The 19,740-nt window shown below is 44.2% G+C and overlaps 1 protein-coding gene across 1 annotated transcript in view; it reads right to left on the reverse strand.

Annotated features, from left to right (window-relative positions):
- LOC109920474 (cadherin-23-like) overlaps positions 1-19,740 on the reverse strand; it is a 105,654-nt gene that overhangs the window by 83,130 nt on the left and 2,784 nt on the right. The window contains exons 2-6 of the mRNA XM_048616337.1: positions 11,055-11,276; positions 7,047-7,166; positions 5,026-5,206; positions 2,393-2,526; positions 592-801 (exon numbers count right to left, since the gene is read on the reverse strand). Of these exons, the coding sequence (XP_048472294.1) occupies positions 592-801; positions 2,393-2,526; positions 5,026-5,206; positions 7,047-7,166; positions 11,055-11,276 (867 nt within the window). The remainder of the gene's footprint in view (positions 1-591; positions 802-2,392; positions 2,527-5,025; positions 5,207-7,046; positions 7,167-11,054; positions 11,277-19,740) is intronic.

The raw sequence follows: 19,740 nt of genomic DNA on the forward strand, positions 1-19,740 counted from the left end.
CAAAATCTCCCCACCCCCTGCCTCATCCCATGTCCAACCCTCCCTCTCATCCCCACCTCCTTGACCTGACACAACCTGTCCATCTTCTCTCCCACCTATCCGCCCCTCCCACCTCACTGACCAATCCCCACCATTCCCTACCTGCACTCACCTATCACCATCACAACTACCTTCCCCAGCCCCACCCCTCCTCTCTGTTTATTTCCTAGCTGCCTTCCCCCTCCCCATTTCTGAAGAAGGATCCCGACCTGAAATGTCAGCTTTCCTGTTCCTCTAATGCTGCCTGGCCTGCTGTGTTCCTCCAGCTTCATACTGTGTGCCCTCAGTTTCCTGTTTGTTAATACATTATTTCCCTTTCTCAAAACCATGTAGACTCATCCTAAAGAACACAAAGATTTTGGAGGTTGTAGGGCTGACGCTGGTTAGAGAAGTAGGGAAGAATTTTGAATTTCAACATGAAGATAAGATTTAACAATGTAGGTCAGTTAGCACAGGGCCTAGTGGGTGAACAAGACTTTGTATTTCATGTTCGATTCAATCTTAATACTAATCATGTCACATCCGTGTACTTAAGCCTAGAAGTTACTTAACTGTTTCATTGATGAAGAAGGCATTTTCAATGTTTCCTGCAGTAATACTAAAGGTCAGGAGGGCATTGTACCCACTGTCAATGTCAGTGGCCAAAATTCTGGTAATGCTTGTGGACACGGCTGTGTTTTCACTGAAGGTGCAGTTCCGCGGAATGTTCTGGAGCACAGGATCATTATCATTTACGTCCAGGACGTGAATGCCCACCAGGACCTGCACAGAATAGAATCAGAGGATTTTACAGCACAGAGCAGTCCATTCAGAGCATCATGTCTCTGCTGGTTGTTCCAACCAGGCTCACTCACCCTGCTCTTACCCCCAAAGCTTGGCAAATGTCTCCACTTCAAGCATCTGCCTTTGGAAAGTTACATGCTTCCAGCACACTTTCAAACAGTGTGTTCCAGATTGTAACAACTCACAGCATAATAAAAACTCTTTTGTCAATGGCCTGAAATCTGTGTCCTCTGTTCAATAAAGCAAGAGGGAAGCTTCTTTACTTGATCCAAGGCCTTCCTGATTATTAACTCCTGCGTTATATCGACACTGACGTTTTCCTGCTCAAAGGGGAAGATTTCCAGATTCCCCACATAAACTTGACTGGTCTCCAGTACCATTCTAATAAATTCCCCGTTCTGGAATGGGATGCTATAATCCAAATGAGTCAGAGAGAGGGAAGGGGCATAGGTGGTCCTTACCACCAGATTTGATCAATCTTTTCCCAATAAGTAAACCTCTTCAAAGTCACACTTAGGCTGACACTGCATCTCAAGCTTTTCCACCACAAAACGGGACTCATGGTAAAACACTACTTGTAGGTTCAAGGATTTGTGAATCAAATTTGGGCCTGACCATAAAGCCTGATGTCTAATTGGGTTGCAAGTTTTAGTGGGTGAACTGTGGAGTTATTTGAGTCCATGACCTTAAAGTAGACTTTAATTTGTTGCTGTCAGTGGCTGAGAATCTTCGATTAAACTGTTCAAGAAAATCAGCAGATAGGGACCAGAAACTTAAAGTTCTAAATCTGAATGTGTTTTCAGAATCTTGGCCTGTGACTTTACTGGTGGTGGTCAAAGGCAGGACCTCCTGAAGCTGTTGCAGAATGCTTCGACCTAGCTTTTGAAGGTTGGCAAGACATTGAACTGAGCTCCCACTTGCCTTCTCATGTGGATGGATGTAAAGTCAGAAGTTGCGTGTCCAACAGGTTTATTTAAAATCACAAGCTTTTGGGGCACTGCTCCTTTGTCAGGTGACCTGTGTCATGTGACTTCTGGCTTTATCCACACCAGTCCAACAACCGGCATGTCCACATCATGAATGGATGTAAGACGTTCCCTTTTGAGGAAGGGCAGCGGATATCTCCTTGGGGCCTTGGCCAATATTTATCCCTCAATCAACACCATTCTTTGCAGGAGCTATTGACTGCACTTCAGAAGTATCTAGGTGTATTTGACCAGTGGGTCCCTGTCTCATGTGGGACATAATCTCAAGGCTGAAACCATGGTCCATGCCAGCCTTGTGAGAGCATAACTGAAGGAAAGAAAGGAGAGAGGGAGGGGAGAAAGAATGATGGAATAAGAATAGAAATGAAGGTACAAAGAAATGAAAGAGAGCAAGAAATTTAGAAAGATCGAGCAAGAATCAGATTGAGATAATGGGAAAACTGAGGCAAGTTCGTCCACATGCCTATCCTTGCTATTGACTGATAAAAGTTACTGTCCAAAAATTAACAATAGGTAAAGCTTGATGGTAGTAATACATGTTGCGCTAATATAAAACAAGGGGTATGAACAAGTTAAGGACTGACCGTACTGCTCAGAGCTGGTGTGCCTCTGTCTTTGCCCATAATGGTTAAGTTATAAAATGCAATGCTTTCTCGATCCAACTCGGCACCTCTTTGCACACGGAGCTCCCCTTCTACTGGAGAAATAATGAATTCATCTGTGAATCAAGAAAAAGGGAATGTTGGTTGAAAGACCTGCCCCATTCCTAAGGCATTATCTGCAGAACCTGTAAAAACCATTGGCTAGAACATGCTACTGGGAACAATTACCCAGTAGTTACACTCATCAGAACATATTCTTCTCCTTTGCTAATGTTTGCATTCTTTTTTCCTCTTGTTTTCTATCATGTTGTAAAAGAATATAATTTTTGTGTACCATGTTGTTTGCCAACCCTCTCATCCTTGATTTAGTTTTATTCACTCACAGCATGTAGGTGTTACTGTCTGGGCCAGCATTTTATTGCCCATCTCCAGTTGCCCTGGAGAAGGTGGTGGTGAGCTGCCTTCTTGAACCGCTGCAGTCCATACGGTGCAGGTAGATCTACAATGCCATTAAAGGAGTGATTTCCAGGATTTTGACCCTCTTGCAATTGTGCTGTGTGTGGAAACTAAACGATAAAAATTAGGACACAAATGTCCTTTGTAGGACCATGAATGTTTTTCCAATTAACGTGTTGATCTGAATTCTTCTTAACGCATGTGCTTTTCTGAATTGCCACATGTGGATTTTTTGATTATTACTTTAAGCATGACTTTGTTCATTAGGGACAGCATCTCCTGTATTTAATGGGCCTGTGTTTTTCTGCTAACTTCAGCAGCTCTGGAGGACTAAGATATTTGCAAACGTTATGAATGAACATATAAATGGATCCTACTTGCATTTTGTTAGCTCATGGTTCAGCAAGCACTATCTACACCTCAGAGTCAGTAAGCTACCGGTTCAGTTCCCACTGGAGCACTGAAATCTCGGCTGGTACTCTCAGCTCAGTGCTGTGCAACTGGAGGTTCTGTCTCTCACTCTCTCTCTGACAAGATGTTGAACTCAGCTCCCACCTGCCTTCTCACATGGATGGATGTAAGCGGTTCCATTTTGAGGAAGGGCAGAGGATATCTCCTTGGTGCCCTGGCCAAAATTTGTCCCTCAATCAACACCGCCCTTAGCAGGAGCTTGCCGAGTACAAGCTGACTGCCAAATTTCCAACTGAAAATATTGACCACACTTCAAAAGTGCCTCACTGCTGTTAATTGCTCTGAGACATCCTTTGGCTATGAAAATTATAAATCATTGTATCAACGAATGATTATAGCACAGAACAAGGCCATTCGCTCCATTGTGTCCATGCTGGTTCACTGAAGGAGCAAGTCGTTTTCCTACATGTTACTCCACACTAGTAGCAGTTACTGACTCATGATCTATTTTAATTTAAACAGTAAAGAGTTTGCATATTTTCAAAATCCTAGAATCACAGCTGCTTGTGTGATCTTACAGAATTCTTTTCCCTCTGTTTTAATGTTCAGTTACTTCATCTGACTCTATGTACTAGTTTCCCCTTATAGAAATGCCAGCTGTTAACCCCAGCTCTTCCTCAAACCAATTCACAAACTAAATGCTTTAGAATGCACCCATATAATTGGATATCACATAAAGTCGGTCAGTTACTGAAAGCCCCATGCTTTCGGTGTGCCTCAAGGATCGGTGCTGGGTCCACTGCTTTTTGTCATTTATATAAATAATTTGGGATGTGAATATAGGAGGAATGATTCTTAAGCTTGCAGATGATGCCAAACTTTGTGGTGTAGTGGACTGTGAAGAGGATTATCTCAGAGTACAATGGGACCTTGACCAGATGGACCAATAGGCTGAGGAGAGGCAGATAAAGTTTAATCTGGATAAATGTGAAGTGTTGCATTTTGATAAGGCAAATCAGGGCAAGACATATACACTTAATTGTAAGGTCCTGGGAGTGTTGCAGAATAAAGAGACCTTGGGGTGCAGGTGCATAGTTCCTTGAAGGTGGAGTAACAGGTAGGTAAGATAGTGAAGAAATTGTTTGGTACATTTGCCTTTATTGGTCAGTGCATTGAGTATAGGAGTTGGAAGGTCATGATGCAGCTGTACAGGACATTTGTTAGGCCACTTTTGGAATACTGCGTTCAATTCTGGTCTCCCTGCTATTCCAGCTGGAGGGTTTGAGTTATAGGGAGAGCCTGAATAGGCTGGAACTATTTTCCCTGGAGGTGGGAGGCTGAGGGGTTACCTTATAGAGGTTTATAAAATGATGATGATCATGAATAGGGTGAATAGCCAAGGTCTTTGTCGCAGGTAGGGGAGTCCAAAACTACAGGTTTACGGTGAGAGGGGAAAGATTTAAAAGGGGCCTGAGGGGTAACTTTTTCACACAGAGGGTGGTGCATGTATGGAATGAGCTGCCAGAGGAAGTGGTGGAGGCTGGTACAATTACAACATTTAAAAGGCATCTGGATGGGTATACGAATAGGAAGGGTTTAGAGGGATATGGGCCCAATGCTGGCAAATGGGACTAGATTAATTTAGGATATCTGGTTGGCATGGACGAGTTGGGCCGAAGGGTCTGTTTCCGTGCTGCACAGCTCTGTAACTCTTTACAGATTATATAACTGACATTGCTCAGACTTACTAAGGGGATCTCCTGCTATGATGCTATATTCTACTTGCCCATTTGGGCCGGAATCTTGGTCATCCGCAAGGAACGTCCATACTCTGGGGCCTGGTTGACCCTCAGTGATGTCAAATGGACCCTCATAAGTGTGAAGAAACTTTGGCACCACATCATTGATATCATTCACGTTGACTAGTACCTACAATAGGAGAATGAAAAAGACAGATTTATCGTTTACATTCTAACAATTTAAGCATTTATGCTCGAAGGACAAACCCAGTATACAAGTCTGTCATGGACATTGAGCTCTGATTAAATTGTACTCCAGCTGCAGAGGTGGAATCAAACATTTTGTTTCTTCCGACTGTAGTCCATGATCCAAGTGTCCCTTCTATTTCTTACCAGTCTTAGGGGTGTAACCAATTCCAATAAAGACTCGAAAGATTGGAGAAACTCTGAATCATTGAGCAACACCGATATTCAGCAAAAAATTTAAAAACATATCTCCATGGCCATAGGATCCCCACTGTGTGGAAGCAGGCCATTCAGTCCATCAATTCTACACCAACCCTCTGAAGAGCATCCCACCCAGACCTAACCCTGTAACCCTGCATTTCCCATGGCTAATCCACCTAACTTGCACATCCCTGGACACTATGGGCAATTTCTCATGGCCAGCCAACCTAACCTGCACATCTTTGGACTGTGGGAGGAAACAGGAACACCCGGAGGAAGCCCATGCAGAACTCCATTCAGACAGTTGCCTGAGGGTGGGGTCGAGCCCAGGTCCCTGGTGCTGTGAGGCAGCAGTGCTAACCACTGAGCTACAGTGCCATCCAAGCGACAGGACATTGGCTGGAGGAGAATAGAGGCAGCTTATTGGTTAAGGTTTAATTAGTTATCGGGGGTGGGACAGTGGTGTGAGACTAAACAATCAGGTCTCAGATCCCAGATTAAGACATGTGCAAATTAAGTGAAGGGTAGATTTAAATTGAAACTCTTGAATTTGTATAGAGCGGACATATTACAGGGGTACTGTATAGGGACATTATTACTCTGCTGTTCGGTTAGTGATCAAGCCTGGACATTGTTGACCATTAATTCAAGGAGCTAATGATCCACAAGGTTCCATGGAGAGACAGAATCTAAGACCCTCCTTGTGTGGTGGGGTATCAACTTTGCTGTGGACTCCACACATGCTTCAACTTCAGGATCTGAAAGTCGCTGTCCCTGCACCCAGTTTTTGAACCTTTCTATTCATCCCAACAATTAAATGTGACAAGCCCCAGGATTATCAGATACACCTCTCAATCTCTGGTTACATCTGTCAATGGATTTAACGAACAGCTGAAAGGGAGTTGGAGCAGCATAACTGGAAAGGAGAAAATAAAGTCATGAAGACTGTCATTCAGGCACATCCTATGATTGTTATGAACTCAAGGTCACTGCAGAATATGTCTGTCTCATGACTGAATGTTGTGTTTCAGGAATTAGCTTCTTGAATTGATATTCAGCGTTGCTCATAAACTCCACAGCTGAGTGAAAAGTGTCCCTGTGGTTAGCGCTGCTGCCTCCCAGCACCAGGGACCCGGGTTTGATTCGACCCTCGGGCAACTGTCCGTGTGGAGTTTGTACATTTTCCCCGTGTCTGCGTGGGTTTCCTCCGGGTGCTCCGGTTTCCTCCCACAGTCCAAAGGTGTGCAGGTGAGGTGGATTGGCCAAGCTAAATTGGCCGTAGTGTCCAGGGATGTGTAGGCTAGATGGGTTAGCCACGGGAAATGTGGGTTATAGGGAATGGGGTGGGTATGCTCTTCAGGCTGTTGGCGTGGACATGGTGGGCTGAATGGCCTGCTTCCACACTGTCGGGATTCTATGATAAACGGTATCCCTTTACTATGTCAGCTCTATATAAATTCAAGTCTTTCTATTACTCTTCAAAATAACTTGCGTGGATAGTTTGAACATCACTGCCTTGTTGATGTTTCACATTCAGAGTTTAATGGATAGTCGGTTCTTGAGCCAAAGCATTAAATACTTACAGTGGCTGTAGATGTCAGACGGCACAGTGGATTCAGACAGCGGTCAGTGGCTGTAATGGTGAGAGTGTAGCGGCCATGGCATAGCTCATAGTCCAGTTCCTTCACTGCTTCGATCTGACCCTAGAACAAGGAATTAATATTTACTCAATGTCTATACTGGCCCTTGGACATCTGAGGAACTGTAAAAAAAATGTCGTTTGAGTCTTTTTAATGTAAGAAGACAATGGGCGTCCACACTTGCTCATTAACACTTCTTAGGGTAGAGTTCACAAAGTGCATGTGCACTCCATGTGCCACCCAGATGTCATGTTTATATGATTCACAACCTAAAGTTTTATATGCAAATCACACTATCAAAGGGATTGTTTTGAAAGTAAAAGATAATTTGTGTAAATTTCAGTTTGGAAGGGTTTTGGTCTGCCAAATTGCCATGGGGGTAGGATGCATGGAACAGAGATGTTTTGAGATGACTGACCTCGAACAGTTATAACCAGCTTCATTTGTGCTGGCTGTGACTCCAGCAAGCGGAAGTCTTCCCTCGAATTCCCACTGATTCCAGATTCGCCAAGGCTCCTTGATGCCACATTTTGTTAATTGCAGTCTTGATATCAAGGGCAAATGGTTCGTAAGTGGTTCGTAAGTAGAATGAACTGCCAGAGGAAGTGGTAGGTGCAGGTAAAGTTTCAACATTTAAAAGACATTTGGACAGGTACCTGAATAGAAAAGGTTTAGAGGGATATGGGCCAAATGCAGGCAAATGGGGCTAGCTGAGTTTTGGAAACTTGGTTGACATGGATGAGTTGGATTGAAGGGTCTGTTTCCATGCTGTTGGACTCTATGACTCTATAAATGCTGCCAATGTATACAACGATGCCTATAATTTCCATGTGACAATATTATCCTTTAAATACGGCCTGAAAGGTATAATTTTAAATTGTCATTCACTCACACCCTGCCATACGTGCCCCTCTACCTCTCTGTCCTCCTTAAAATCTTCTTCTCTGACCAAGTACTTGGTTACCTGCCCTGATGTCTCTTTACTGTGCAATATTTGGGTTGTATCTCTCGTTGAGATTGCAGTTTGTGTTTGGTCACGTTAAATAAGCTCTCTAAATGCTAGCTGTGATCCTAGTCTTGTGTAAATCTAAGGGGAGTGGGCACAGCCCCTGAACTGATTATTTCTGTAAGAAGTGGATGGGGTCAGGAGCTAACACACTCAGGCCCCTACTCTTTTCCGAGGCATCCCATCTGATTCCTGTCACAGGCAGTGTCAGCTTCCTCTTTTCCTCTCAATCCGGCATAGCAGTTTAAGCCCGGTTTTCCAGCGTAACCCGAACCCAGAGCCATTAATTAATCTGTGATTAACTTTTACTTGTCTTTTCTTCTTTTTTTTTTGACTTCTGTCAATAATTTAGGTGCAGCGGTATGGTGACTTATAAAACTTTTCACCCGTTGTCTTTTGTAAGAATACACATGATGATAAATTGCTATTCCATGACTGAATGTGACCTCTATGCCAAGACAAGACCTCCGCACTGGGACTAGACCTCCACGCAGGGACGGGACCACCACACGAGGCCAAGACTGCCCCTCCTGCACAAGACTGCTACACTGGGAGACCACCCAGCTAGGCCTATACCTCAATTCCAGGCCGCTGGAACCCACCTCATTGTTTGGCCTGAGCTGGGAGAAGACGCCTTCTGCTGAAGTCATTAAAAGAAGGTAAGGCACCATAATAAATAGAAACATTAAAAATAACCATAGAGAGAGTGAAAAGAAGAATGTAATGTGAACGGAGTAGACATGCTCCAGGCCCCTGGCCTGAGGAGCCTGCATGTGAAGAGTTGGAACATGATGACCAGCTCACAGCTTGCTCCAAAGGATCTTTATGCTGGACACTAGGCACCATTAGCTCAGGGCATAGTGCATGAGCACCAGGCACATGCTCCGCCATCAGTGGCATCTGATGTGTGCCAGCCTCTATGAACCCTCCTGGCACATCTCTGATCCAATTACAGGACACTCTGCCCATTAACGCTGCCCCTTGGGCTGCCCCGGGAACTCTTACTGTAACGCTGCAGCAAGGACACTGTGTGCTCAGAAACATACCCCCAGCTCGTGGACTGCACCAGGCTGTATCTCCGGGCTCTCTGCTTGCTGCACACCAAGCCTACCTGGATGCTCTCAGCACCCTTACTTCACAAGGGCTTGCCTTGCCTTTTTGCATTTAACCCCCTCACCCAGAGATACCAGGTTTACGGTACTTCTGTATTGCCTTGTCATTTTGCATAATCAAAACATGGGAGATAGCCATCATTCAGACAGTCCTGGCACTGTAAGTCAAGCGCAGCTTATGATGCCAGTTCAAGGCTTGGGTATGGTCATTCAGCCATTTGGGGCAGTCAGAGTCAGGGTTTGCTCCAGATGGAGGGTAAGGAGCTGCATGTAAGGCAGCCTACCATTCCTCTTGGCTCTTTCGGCCCTATTGTGGGCTGTTTGCCTCCTGGAATGAGACAGAGACAAGTATTGCAGGAGATGAAAGTGCGTGGCACAACTGCTATTGTTGGTGCAGATGAGGAACTGTCCAAGTGAGTGAGTGGGCAGCGCAGAAGGCATGCAGGGTTAGTAGTGTCAGGAACTGGAGTGGGTGGGGAAGATATTGCAGGTGACAGTGAGAAGGGTAGAGCCTGAGCCTTGGTGTGAGGTGTGTACAGAGTGGAGTCAATGTGAGGTATCAGAAAGAATTAGAATTAGCTTTATTGTCACATGTACAGTGAAAAGTTTATAAGTCTCCACCTACAGCACCATCTTAGGTACAGCTTCTTCCGATACAAGAATTTAGAAAATGGAGAAATAAAATGTCCAGTGTTACAGAAATAAAAGTTCTGAACAATGGTCTTCCAACCCACACCACGCTGGCACCTAGCCTCCAGTCCACACTGGGTCTTGGCTCCAGTTGGCGCTAGCCCTCGCCTTGAGGTTCATGATGCTGAGAGGTCGCTCTGGAATCACCTCAAAACTGGAAATCCAAGCTGAGGCCATGCCAGGCCGAGAGACTGCCATGCCAGGCCGAGAGGCTGCCAAGTTGGGAGGCAGCACTAATGATGACGCAGTAGAGAAGGTCATTGACCTTCTACCTACAGCTCTGGGATTCCTCCCGATGGCTGAGACTGCACTGACTCAGTGGTGACCTCAGACTAGGCTGGCATGGTCTGGTGTCATGGTCTCCACTGTTGGTCCTACAGGAATATGATGTTCTGTATCAGTGCCACCCCATCCAGAAGGGCCTCTAGGTCTTTGGCCCAAAAGTGGAGTGTCATTTACCCCTGCCTGCCATGTCCAAATGTTAGGGACTATGCGGGGCAGTTGTGGACCGACAGTGTTTGACTGGGTACCCAACAGGCTAGGAAAGATGGCACGAGTGCAAGAGATGCTGGGCAATTCCGGAATATCCCAGCACTGGTCAGCAGTTCTGGGAGTAGTGTATAGTAAAATGGAGTTAGAGTCGAATATGAGTAAGACAGTAGGGGTGGACTAGGTAGTTAATGTGGTGACTTTGGTAACTGAGTTAGAGGAGAAAACTCACTGGCCTTGTGATACGAATCCCTTCAAAAATGCAATGCAACTTACACACAGCCAAAAAAAAAGATTCAGCCCAGGAAGTTTCTCTGAACACTTCTACTAAACATTCCTCCCCAAAACAAACAATCAGAAATACTTAACATTACTTATGTGCTAATGGAATCTTGCTTTGTAAAGTCAGGTTGTGATCGTTACCTTACCAAATACAGTCACCACATTTTATGCCACATTTTTGACAAAGTGTAACAGAAATGTAAGTTTTCCTTTCTGAATGAATGGTTTATAAATTGGCTAAAATGCCAAACTGAGGATTTCTTTCCAACTACATTAATCTTGTCAATGGTCAAGGCGAGCAATGATGAATACCCTTCCAGCTGTCCCACCCCCACGCTAACACAATAACTCCTCTTAATTGCAAACACTCACTGTGATACTGTGTATGGTGAACGTGTCATGAATATTGCCATCTACAATGGCGTAGGTAACCGTCCCATTTGGGCCTTCATCTCGATCTGTCGCACTCACTGTCAGGTTGAAAGAATGCTCGGTGAATGGCCCTTCATCTAAGGTGATTTCATATTGCGGTTGTCGAAATGCAGGGTGATTGTCATTCTCATCCAAAATATTTACAAGCACTGTTGTCGTCGCCTGCAATAAATAGACCTTGAAATTAGTCATAAATTGTACAACACAGCATGCCAAATGGGACAGAGTGCCCAAGTTAATTATATATACATCTGGTGTGTATTAACTGGGGATTCAATTATACTCCTGTAAATAGGAACAGACAGACTATAGCTGTTGGGGTGCATTTGTTGAATATATATGTTCATAAATGAATGCTTAAACAACTATGGAAAGATTGGCTCCAGTTCCATCCTTCATTGCCTGACTTTATGGATTAGAAGGCCTGTGCCAATGCTTTGAAAGACCAACACAATTATTTTCACTTCTGTTCTTTTCCCATAGCCCTGCAATCTTTGACCTTTTCCAGTATGTATCCCATTTCCTCAGAATCACTTGGTGGATCCCTCAATCAACATCACACAGAGCCAGTTTTTTTTCATCTTTACACCTTTGTAAATCACGCAGTGAATGCTGCCTTTCTTACAATACATCCCGATTACTTCACTGGCAGTAAGGTGTTTTGGGACTTTGTGAGATCACTGAAGGTGCAGTTCTAACAAAACTCAAAAACTCAACACCATCCTGGACAGCACGGTGGCTCAGATGGGCAGCACTGCCGCCTCACAGAGCCAAGGACCACCCTCAGCCCACTGTTTGTATGTGTCTGCGTGGGTGTGCTCTGGTTTCCTCCCACAGTCCAAAAAGAGGTGCAGGTTAGGTGGAGTGGCCATGCTATCATGTCCAGAGGTGCACTGGCTAGGTGGGAATAACCATGGGATATGCAGGGATAGGAAAAGGGGGTGGGTCTGGGTGGGATGCTCTTCAGAGGATCGGTGTGGACTCAATGAGCTGAATGGCCTGCTTCCACACTGTCGGGATTCGATGGTCCAGGATAAAACAGCCTCCTTGATTGGCACCGCATCTACTCCCTCCACCACTGATGCTCAGTAGCAGCAGTGTGTACCATCTACAAGATGCACTGCAGAAATTCACCAAGGATCCTTAGACAGCACCTTCCAAACCCACAACCACTTCCATCTAGAAAGACAACAGCATCAAATACATGGGGACTATATTGCTGTTCCTTCAATGTCACTGGGTCAAAATTCTGGAACCCCCTCCCTAACAGCACTGTGTGTGTACCTACACTAAATGAACTGCAGTGGCTCAAGAAGGCAGCTCAGGACCAACTTTCCAAGGGCAGCTGGGATGTGTAATAAATGCTGGCTCAACCAGCCATGCCCACATTCCATGAATGAATAAGAAAAATATAAATTAAAAACCGAAAGAACTGCAGACGCTGTAAATCAGGAATAAAAACAGAAGTTGCTGGAAAAGCTCAGCAGGTCTGGCAGCATCTGTGAAGAAAAGTCAGAGTTAACGTTTCGGGTCTGGTGACCCTTCCTCAGGACCAGTTCTGAGGAAGGGTCACTGGACCCAAAACATTAACTCCGATTTTTTCTTCACAGTTGATGCCAGGCATGCTGAGCTTTTCCAGCAACTTCTGTTTTTGTTCAAGAAAAATATAAATCTATTTTCTGTCTTTGCATTTTTGTAATTTTTAGCCTATAGCCCTCTTTTTATCCAAGCAGCTGGCAAAAGACTGAAAAAGAAAGACGCAGTGTGACAATGACCAAGATAGTCTTGTGAAGCTGATTGAGAGGTTAGATAGTGAAACAGCAGTGTCCTCTCCCAGCAAAACTGCCTAGAATTGAGGTGATGGTGTAGTGGCAAAGACACCAGTTAGTAATCCAGAATCCCACGTTAAAGCTTTGGAAACATGAGTTCAAATCCCAGCATGAACTCAAATTCAATAAAAACTGGTCTAATGGTTACCACATATCAATTGTCTTAGACAATCCTTCTGATTCATCTATGTCATTTAGGGGAGGAAACCTGCCATCTTTACCTGGTCTGGTCGACATGTGACTTGAAACCCACAGTAATGTGGTTGACTCTTAACTACCCTCTGAAATTGGATGGCCAATAAAGGCCTGTAACATCTACATTGCATGGACAAATGAGAATTAAAAGTCACTCAAAACCAGCTCTGCTGGGCACGACATGCTGCTGGAATGATACCCCAGATTCCCAAAATTGTTTTTTTTTTGGAATATGAGACTGCTAATAAAGGATAGAGAATGCTTTGGTCACCTCCTCAGAACGCTTCTGAAGAGGTCATTCTGCCCATGGGAAGTCCCAGCTGGTGATGGATCAATGTGGAATCGGTTCATTCAGGCAAGGGTTGAGCACATTGAGAGATGTCTTGTGGAAGGTGCAGAGATGATGCTGGGGAGGGTGAGGAAGGGAGCCCACAAATCTCCAAGATAGCCCATCTCCTTGATTCATCAAGCATCAGTTGCCCCCATATGTGGCAGAGTCTGAAGATCCCACACTGGATTTATCAGCCATTTGATAACCCAACCCCCTGGAGTGGAAACAGACCACCCTTGATTCTAAGGGGATGCCTAAGGAGGTGGAGAAGGAGATTGACTATTGTCCAAGACATTGAGGAGAAACTTCTTCTTCATGACAATCTTTTGCAAAGACCTGAGGGGGCAGGTAGGGCCTTGATATAACATTTCATCAGAAATGGAGATGACCTATTTTACAAAAAACTGAAAGACCTGCGGATGCTGTAAATCAGGAACAAAATCAGAAGTTGCTGGATAAGCTCAGCAGGTCTGGCAGCACGAGTGAAGAAAAAATCAGAGTTAATGTTTTGGGCCCGGTGACTGAGCAACTTTTGTTTTTCATCATGATCCATTTTATGCTGAGTTTTTGGCTTAGAAAACTGACAGCTGTGTACTCACCACTGACAAATCATTTCCATGCTTCCAGCTCTTGTAATACTATTTGGGAAGCTCTGAGCTTGAGCATCAAGAACACAATTCATGGCTTTCGCGGTAGGGAAAAAAAAGAAAAAATCAGGGAAAATTTCCTTTGTGTGCTTTGCCATATGAGCTTTGCCCTAAGATCGCCCACAGGACAAAAGGCTGTGCCAGGCAAAAATGCAACTTTACAAGGGGGCCAAAGCTTAAATGAAAAGCCACAAGCATGAAATTCCTTTAAAGGAACTGAAATTAGAGGTCACCTTTTGGGAACTTAATGTTCATTCCATTAGCAAATAATACAAATGTTAGTCATGCACATCTCTCTGATTCCCAGTCTGGATGGGGAACTCTTACGGATAATAACAATTTTCCAACGGCCCCTGAACAAACACTACTACACTTTAAAGTGGAAGAAGAGCTGTAAAACTCTGAGCCGTTCACTCCAGCAAGTTGCAGCAAGAAGTCCCCATGGCACACTGGAGGAGACCATGAGACGACCAGGATAAATCAGTAGAGAATGACAATGCCCTTTCCTCCTCCTCAAAACTCTGTCATCTGCTCTTCATCCAGTCTGACCTGATCCTCCAGACTGGGACATTCCTTCTTTGATCTCTGAACAGACCCTTCCCATCATGAAAGCAAAATACTGCAGATACTGGAAATCTGAAACAAACACACAGAATGCGAGAGAAACTCAGTGGGTCTGGCAGCATGTGTGGAGAGAGGAGCAGTTAATGTTTCAAGTCTGGTATGACTTTTCTTCAGTTCTTCAGTTCATACCAGACTCAAAACATTAACTTTGTTTTCTCTCTCCACTGATGCTGCCAGAGCTGCTGAGTTTCTCCAGTGTTCTCTGTGTTTGTTTCAGATTTCCAGTATGTGCAGTACAGCACAGTCATAAGGGAGGGGGCACTACTGAGGCTGCAGTCTTTCTAAACCAAAGTGCTCTCAGTTGAAGATCCGCTCCACACTACTTTCAGGACAAAAAAATGGAGCTATCCCCAGTATTTAGGCCATTATTTATCCTCAAATCAACATCTTTTTTCAAAAAATTAATTAACAGGACGAGGATGTCACCGGCTAGGCCAGCATTATTGCCCTAATTGCCCACAGGCCAGTTAAAGAGTCAACATCATTGCGGTGGGTCTGGAGTCACGCGTAGGCAATGTGAGGTAAGGACGGCCACTTTCTTCCAGTTCACATTATAGAGTCACACAGCACGGAAACAGATCTTTCAGTTCAACCAGTCCATGCCGATCATATTCCCAAACTGCCTGTCTTTGGCCCGTATCCCTCCAAACCTTTTGTATTCATGAACTTATCCAAATATTTTTTAAACATTGTAACTGGACCTGCATCCACACTTCTTCTGGCAGTTCATTCCACACAAACTACTCCCTGTGTAAAAAAAGTCATGTCCTTTTTAAATCTTTCTCCTCCCACCTTAAAAATGTCCTAAAAATAGTTTTGAACTCGCCCCCCCCGCTAGGGAAAAGACCCTTGTCATTCACCTTATCCATGCTCCTCATGATTTTATAAACCTCAATAAGGTCACCCCTCAATCTCCTGCGTTCCAGTGAAAGAAGTCCCAGTCTTTCCAACTCTTTTTATGTCTCAAACACTCCATTCCCAGCAACATCCTGGCAAATGTTTTCTCCAAGTTAAATCCTCTTCAATTTAACAATATCCTTCTCAGGGCGACCAGAACTGCGCACAGTACTCTAGAAGAGGCCTCACCAACGTCCTGTACAACATCAACATGGCATCCCATCTCCTGTAGTGAACCAGATGGGGTTTTTTCCCCCAACAATCAACTTGTGGTCATCATTAGACTCTTAATTCCAGATTTTTTTCAAGTGAATTCAAATTCCACCAGCTGCCATGGCAGGATTCAACCCAGGTGCCCAGAACGTTCCCTGGGTCTCCGGATTAACAGTCCAGTGATAATACCAACAGGCCATCGCTTCCCTGGCCTCACACAAACATATGGCCTGGCCATTATCACATTGCTCTTTGTAGGAACTTGCAGTGTGCAAACTGGCTCTGACATATCCTTCATCACCAATTCTGCATTGCCCATAAAACATTTTGTGATGTACTGTTTGTCAAAGACACTATATAAATACAGATTGCTATTTTTCCACAGCAATGGAATTTCACACTACAGACAGACTGTGGCCATGGGCAGAATCTTTACAGGGTCTGAGTGGTGTGGTTACAATGGGATTTGTGGCAGAATCAGATGAAAAGTCCAGGGATGCCTATCTCAGCTTTGGGAGCATCAGTGTTCAGTGTATCTTTTACATTTTTATTGAATGGTGAGACAAGTTACTTGCCAGACAGCAGTGAGTTTCCGATTAAGGAAATCTACCATCCTTACCTGGTCTGGCTTACATTCTGACTTGATACTTACAGCTATATGTTGACTCTTAATCGCCCTCTGAAATGGCCTAGGAAACCACTCAGTTCAAGAGCAAATAGAGACGGGGAACAAGTGATATTCTTGCCATTGACACAAAGTCATCAAAAAAAATCAACTCATTTGAGTGTTCACAGCAGATCACATGCCAATAATCTCCCAAACATGGCATCCCCTATTTGTCTGTCACCATAAGGGATGGGCAACAAATGATGGCCAAGCCAATGACACCCACATCGGGTGAATGAACGTTAAAAATAAGTTAGCTCATGAATGATCTTTATCTTAACTATATCCATTTCCCTTGGTTGCGTATCCGTCAATGCCAAAAAAAATCAATGTTAGCACTGAAATTTCTTTGTTTGTGTACTTTGCGTTTCTAGTGAGAAAGCCAAGGATTTGTGTGCTTTTCTTTGTAAACAAATAACCCTTCCAGCTTGCGCTGCACGGTCTGCAGATTTCTATGAGTGAATCTCCAAGTCTCTCATTTCTTACACTCCACTTTGAAATTGTATTTTTAAAGTTTATGTTTTCTTTCCTCTCTAAAATGTAACTGAAGATAATATTATGTTAGGGTCACACCCAGAGGTGCTGCGGGGGAACTGTTCAAAACGGTACTTCTGCCGAAGATAAGCTGCAATAATCTCATCTATGCTGCAAAGGAGTGACCATTAATAGTCAAAATATTGGCGAGGTTTCCAGGAAGAGTTTTGTTTTTGCAAAGTCTGTGGATTAAGGGTGAGGAAAAGGGCAGTGGGGAGTCTGTACATGCCCCCCAGGTGATACACACTTGAACCCCTGAAGGTGGCACAGCAGCTGGCACTGCTATCTCGCAGCGCCACAGACCTGTTCAATTCCACCCTAGGACGACTGTCTGTGTGGAGTTTGCACATTCTCCCCGTGTCTGCGTGGGTTTCCTCCGGGTGCTCCTGTTCCCTCCCACAGTTGAAAGATGTGCACATTAGGGTGGTTTGGCTGTGCTAAATTGCCTATAGTGTCCAGGGATGTGCAGGCTAGGTGGGTTACCTATGGGAAACGTGGGGTTATAGGGGGGAGGGGTGCGTCCGGGTGTGATGCTCTTCGGAAGGTTTGTGTGTACTCGATGGGCTGAATGGCCTGCTTCTACACTGTACGGATTCTATGAATGCCTTATTAGGAAAGGCTAAACAGGCTAGACTTGTGTCCTCTTCAGAAGAGTTAGAGTGACTTACTTGAAATATCTAAGATCCTGTGGGGATATGATGGGGCCGAAGTCGGAGCGTATAGAAATAGGGATCACAGTTTAAAGATGAAGGGCACCCATTTAAAACTCAGATGAGGAAATTTTTTTCCCCTGAACGTTGAAAGTTTGGAATTCCCTTCCTCAGAAGGCAGTGAATGCGGAATCTGTAGATATTTTTAAGGAAGAGGGACATAGATTCTTGATGACCAAGGGGTTGAAAGACTATTGGGGAGATGTAGGAATGTAGAGTTGAGGTTAAAATCAGATCAATCATGATCATATTCAATGGTGGAGCCGGTTTGAAGGGCTGAATAGCCTACTTTTGATCCTCATTCACATATAACCCAAGGAGCTCTCCATAGTGCACAGCTAATTACCCATTCTACATAATCCCTGGATAATTAATGGTCTTGCTGTTGGGGATCTTGACATGTGTGGGTCAGAAACATTTGGCTCACTACTTTTCTCTGTATTCTCACATGGGACTTGGACATTGCCGCCAGGACCAGCATTTGTTGTCCATCCCTAATTGCCCTGGAACTGAGTGGCTCTGTAGACCATTTCACAGGGCAGTTTGGAGTCAATGACATTGCTGTGGATCTGGAGTCACATGCAGGCCAGTCCAGGTGAAGGTGGCAGATTTCTTTCCCTGAAGATTGTTGGGAATTAGATAGAATTTTATGACAATTTGGCAATAGTTATGTGGCCATCTCAAGGGTGAGCTTTATTAATTCAAGATTTCACTGAAATTAAATTTGATCATGTGCTCCAGTGAGTTTTGACCACATATCACCAGAACTTGGGCCTGGTCCAGTGCAGGAGCAAAATCTGAAGTAATGTGGCTGCTTGAAGGTAAAGGGTATGTATGGAGGCCAAAGAAAAAACTGGAGCAGTCAAAAAACTCGAGTGGCTGACAGACAAATGTGCAGACAGGAAGCAATGTGCACGTGGTTGGGGTCACAGGAGTGTTAAATGTCTGGTGTATAAGGTCTGCTACCGCAGAGGGGTAAGGATGGCTGCATTCATGAACTTCAGGGTTCTCCAACAAACAATACCTGCATTTATATAGCATCCTGTGATATGTTGAAACATCCTTGAGGGCTTCACAGGTGTGCCATCACATTCGATATTGAGCCACACTGGAATAGATCAGTGAAACGACCGTTCAAGAGCCTCACTGAATTAGTGTGGGTCAAGCTTTTGGAGGCTTGTGGGTTAATACCATAAACGTTAGCCTAATAACCACACTGTGGTGCTATCCTCTGGAATGTTATTCTCTGGAATTGCCCAGGCATCCAATTCCAGAAACCCCTCCTTCTCCACCTCACTCTCCTTTGAAGACGCTACTTCCTTGATCAAACCTTTGGCGACCTCTCCTAACATCGTTCAGCGCTAAACTTTGTGAATCACGTGGAGCAACCATGGAACATTTTACTCAACTAAAAATAAACACAAGTCAATGTTGTTGAGGAGATGTTTAAAGTGATAAAGGGCTGGAACAGAGTAGATAGAACCAGGTTCATGGTATCAATATCAAGGCAATGTAAAGATGAATATAACAGGGCTAGAGGATTATTTTACACACAGTGGATTACGGGTTTGAGATACACTACAAGAGTTCATAATTAAAGCAAAGACAATAAATACAAATTAAAAAGAATACAAGTGAAATTCTGAACACCATCATTGATAAAGAGTTGCTTGTGTTTGATGGAAAGGGGAATAAAGGCTGGGGGAGTGGATGTAGGACCCATAGGTTTAAGACCGTGGTTCCTGTTGCTGGATTGAATACCCATCTGTTTTATGAATCCATGGCCCAGATTTTGTATGCTTATATAAATTTTATTCAGATGCTGACAAGTCTAGACTATTTCCCATTTGTCATGTATTCACTGGGGAGATGGTAGAATGGGGTTAATGTCACTGATGACAAGGGTTCAAATCCCATCTGGGCAGCTGGTGCGATTAGGTTAAATTCAATTAATTAATTTTAAAAGATCTGGAACTGGA

Source organism: Rhincodon typus, chromosome 34 (genome assembly GCF_021869965.1).
Source record: "Rhincodon typus isolate 14 chromosome 34, sRhiTyp1.1, whole genome shotgun sequence".
Lineage (NCBI taxonomy): Eukaryota > Metazoa > Chordata > Chondrichthyes > Orectolobiformes > Rhincodontidae > Rhincodon > Rhincodon typus.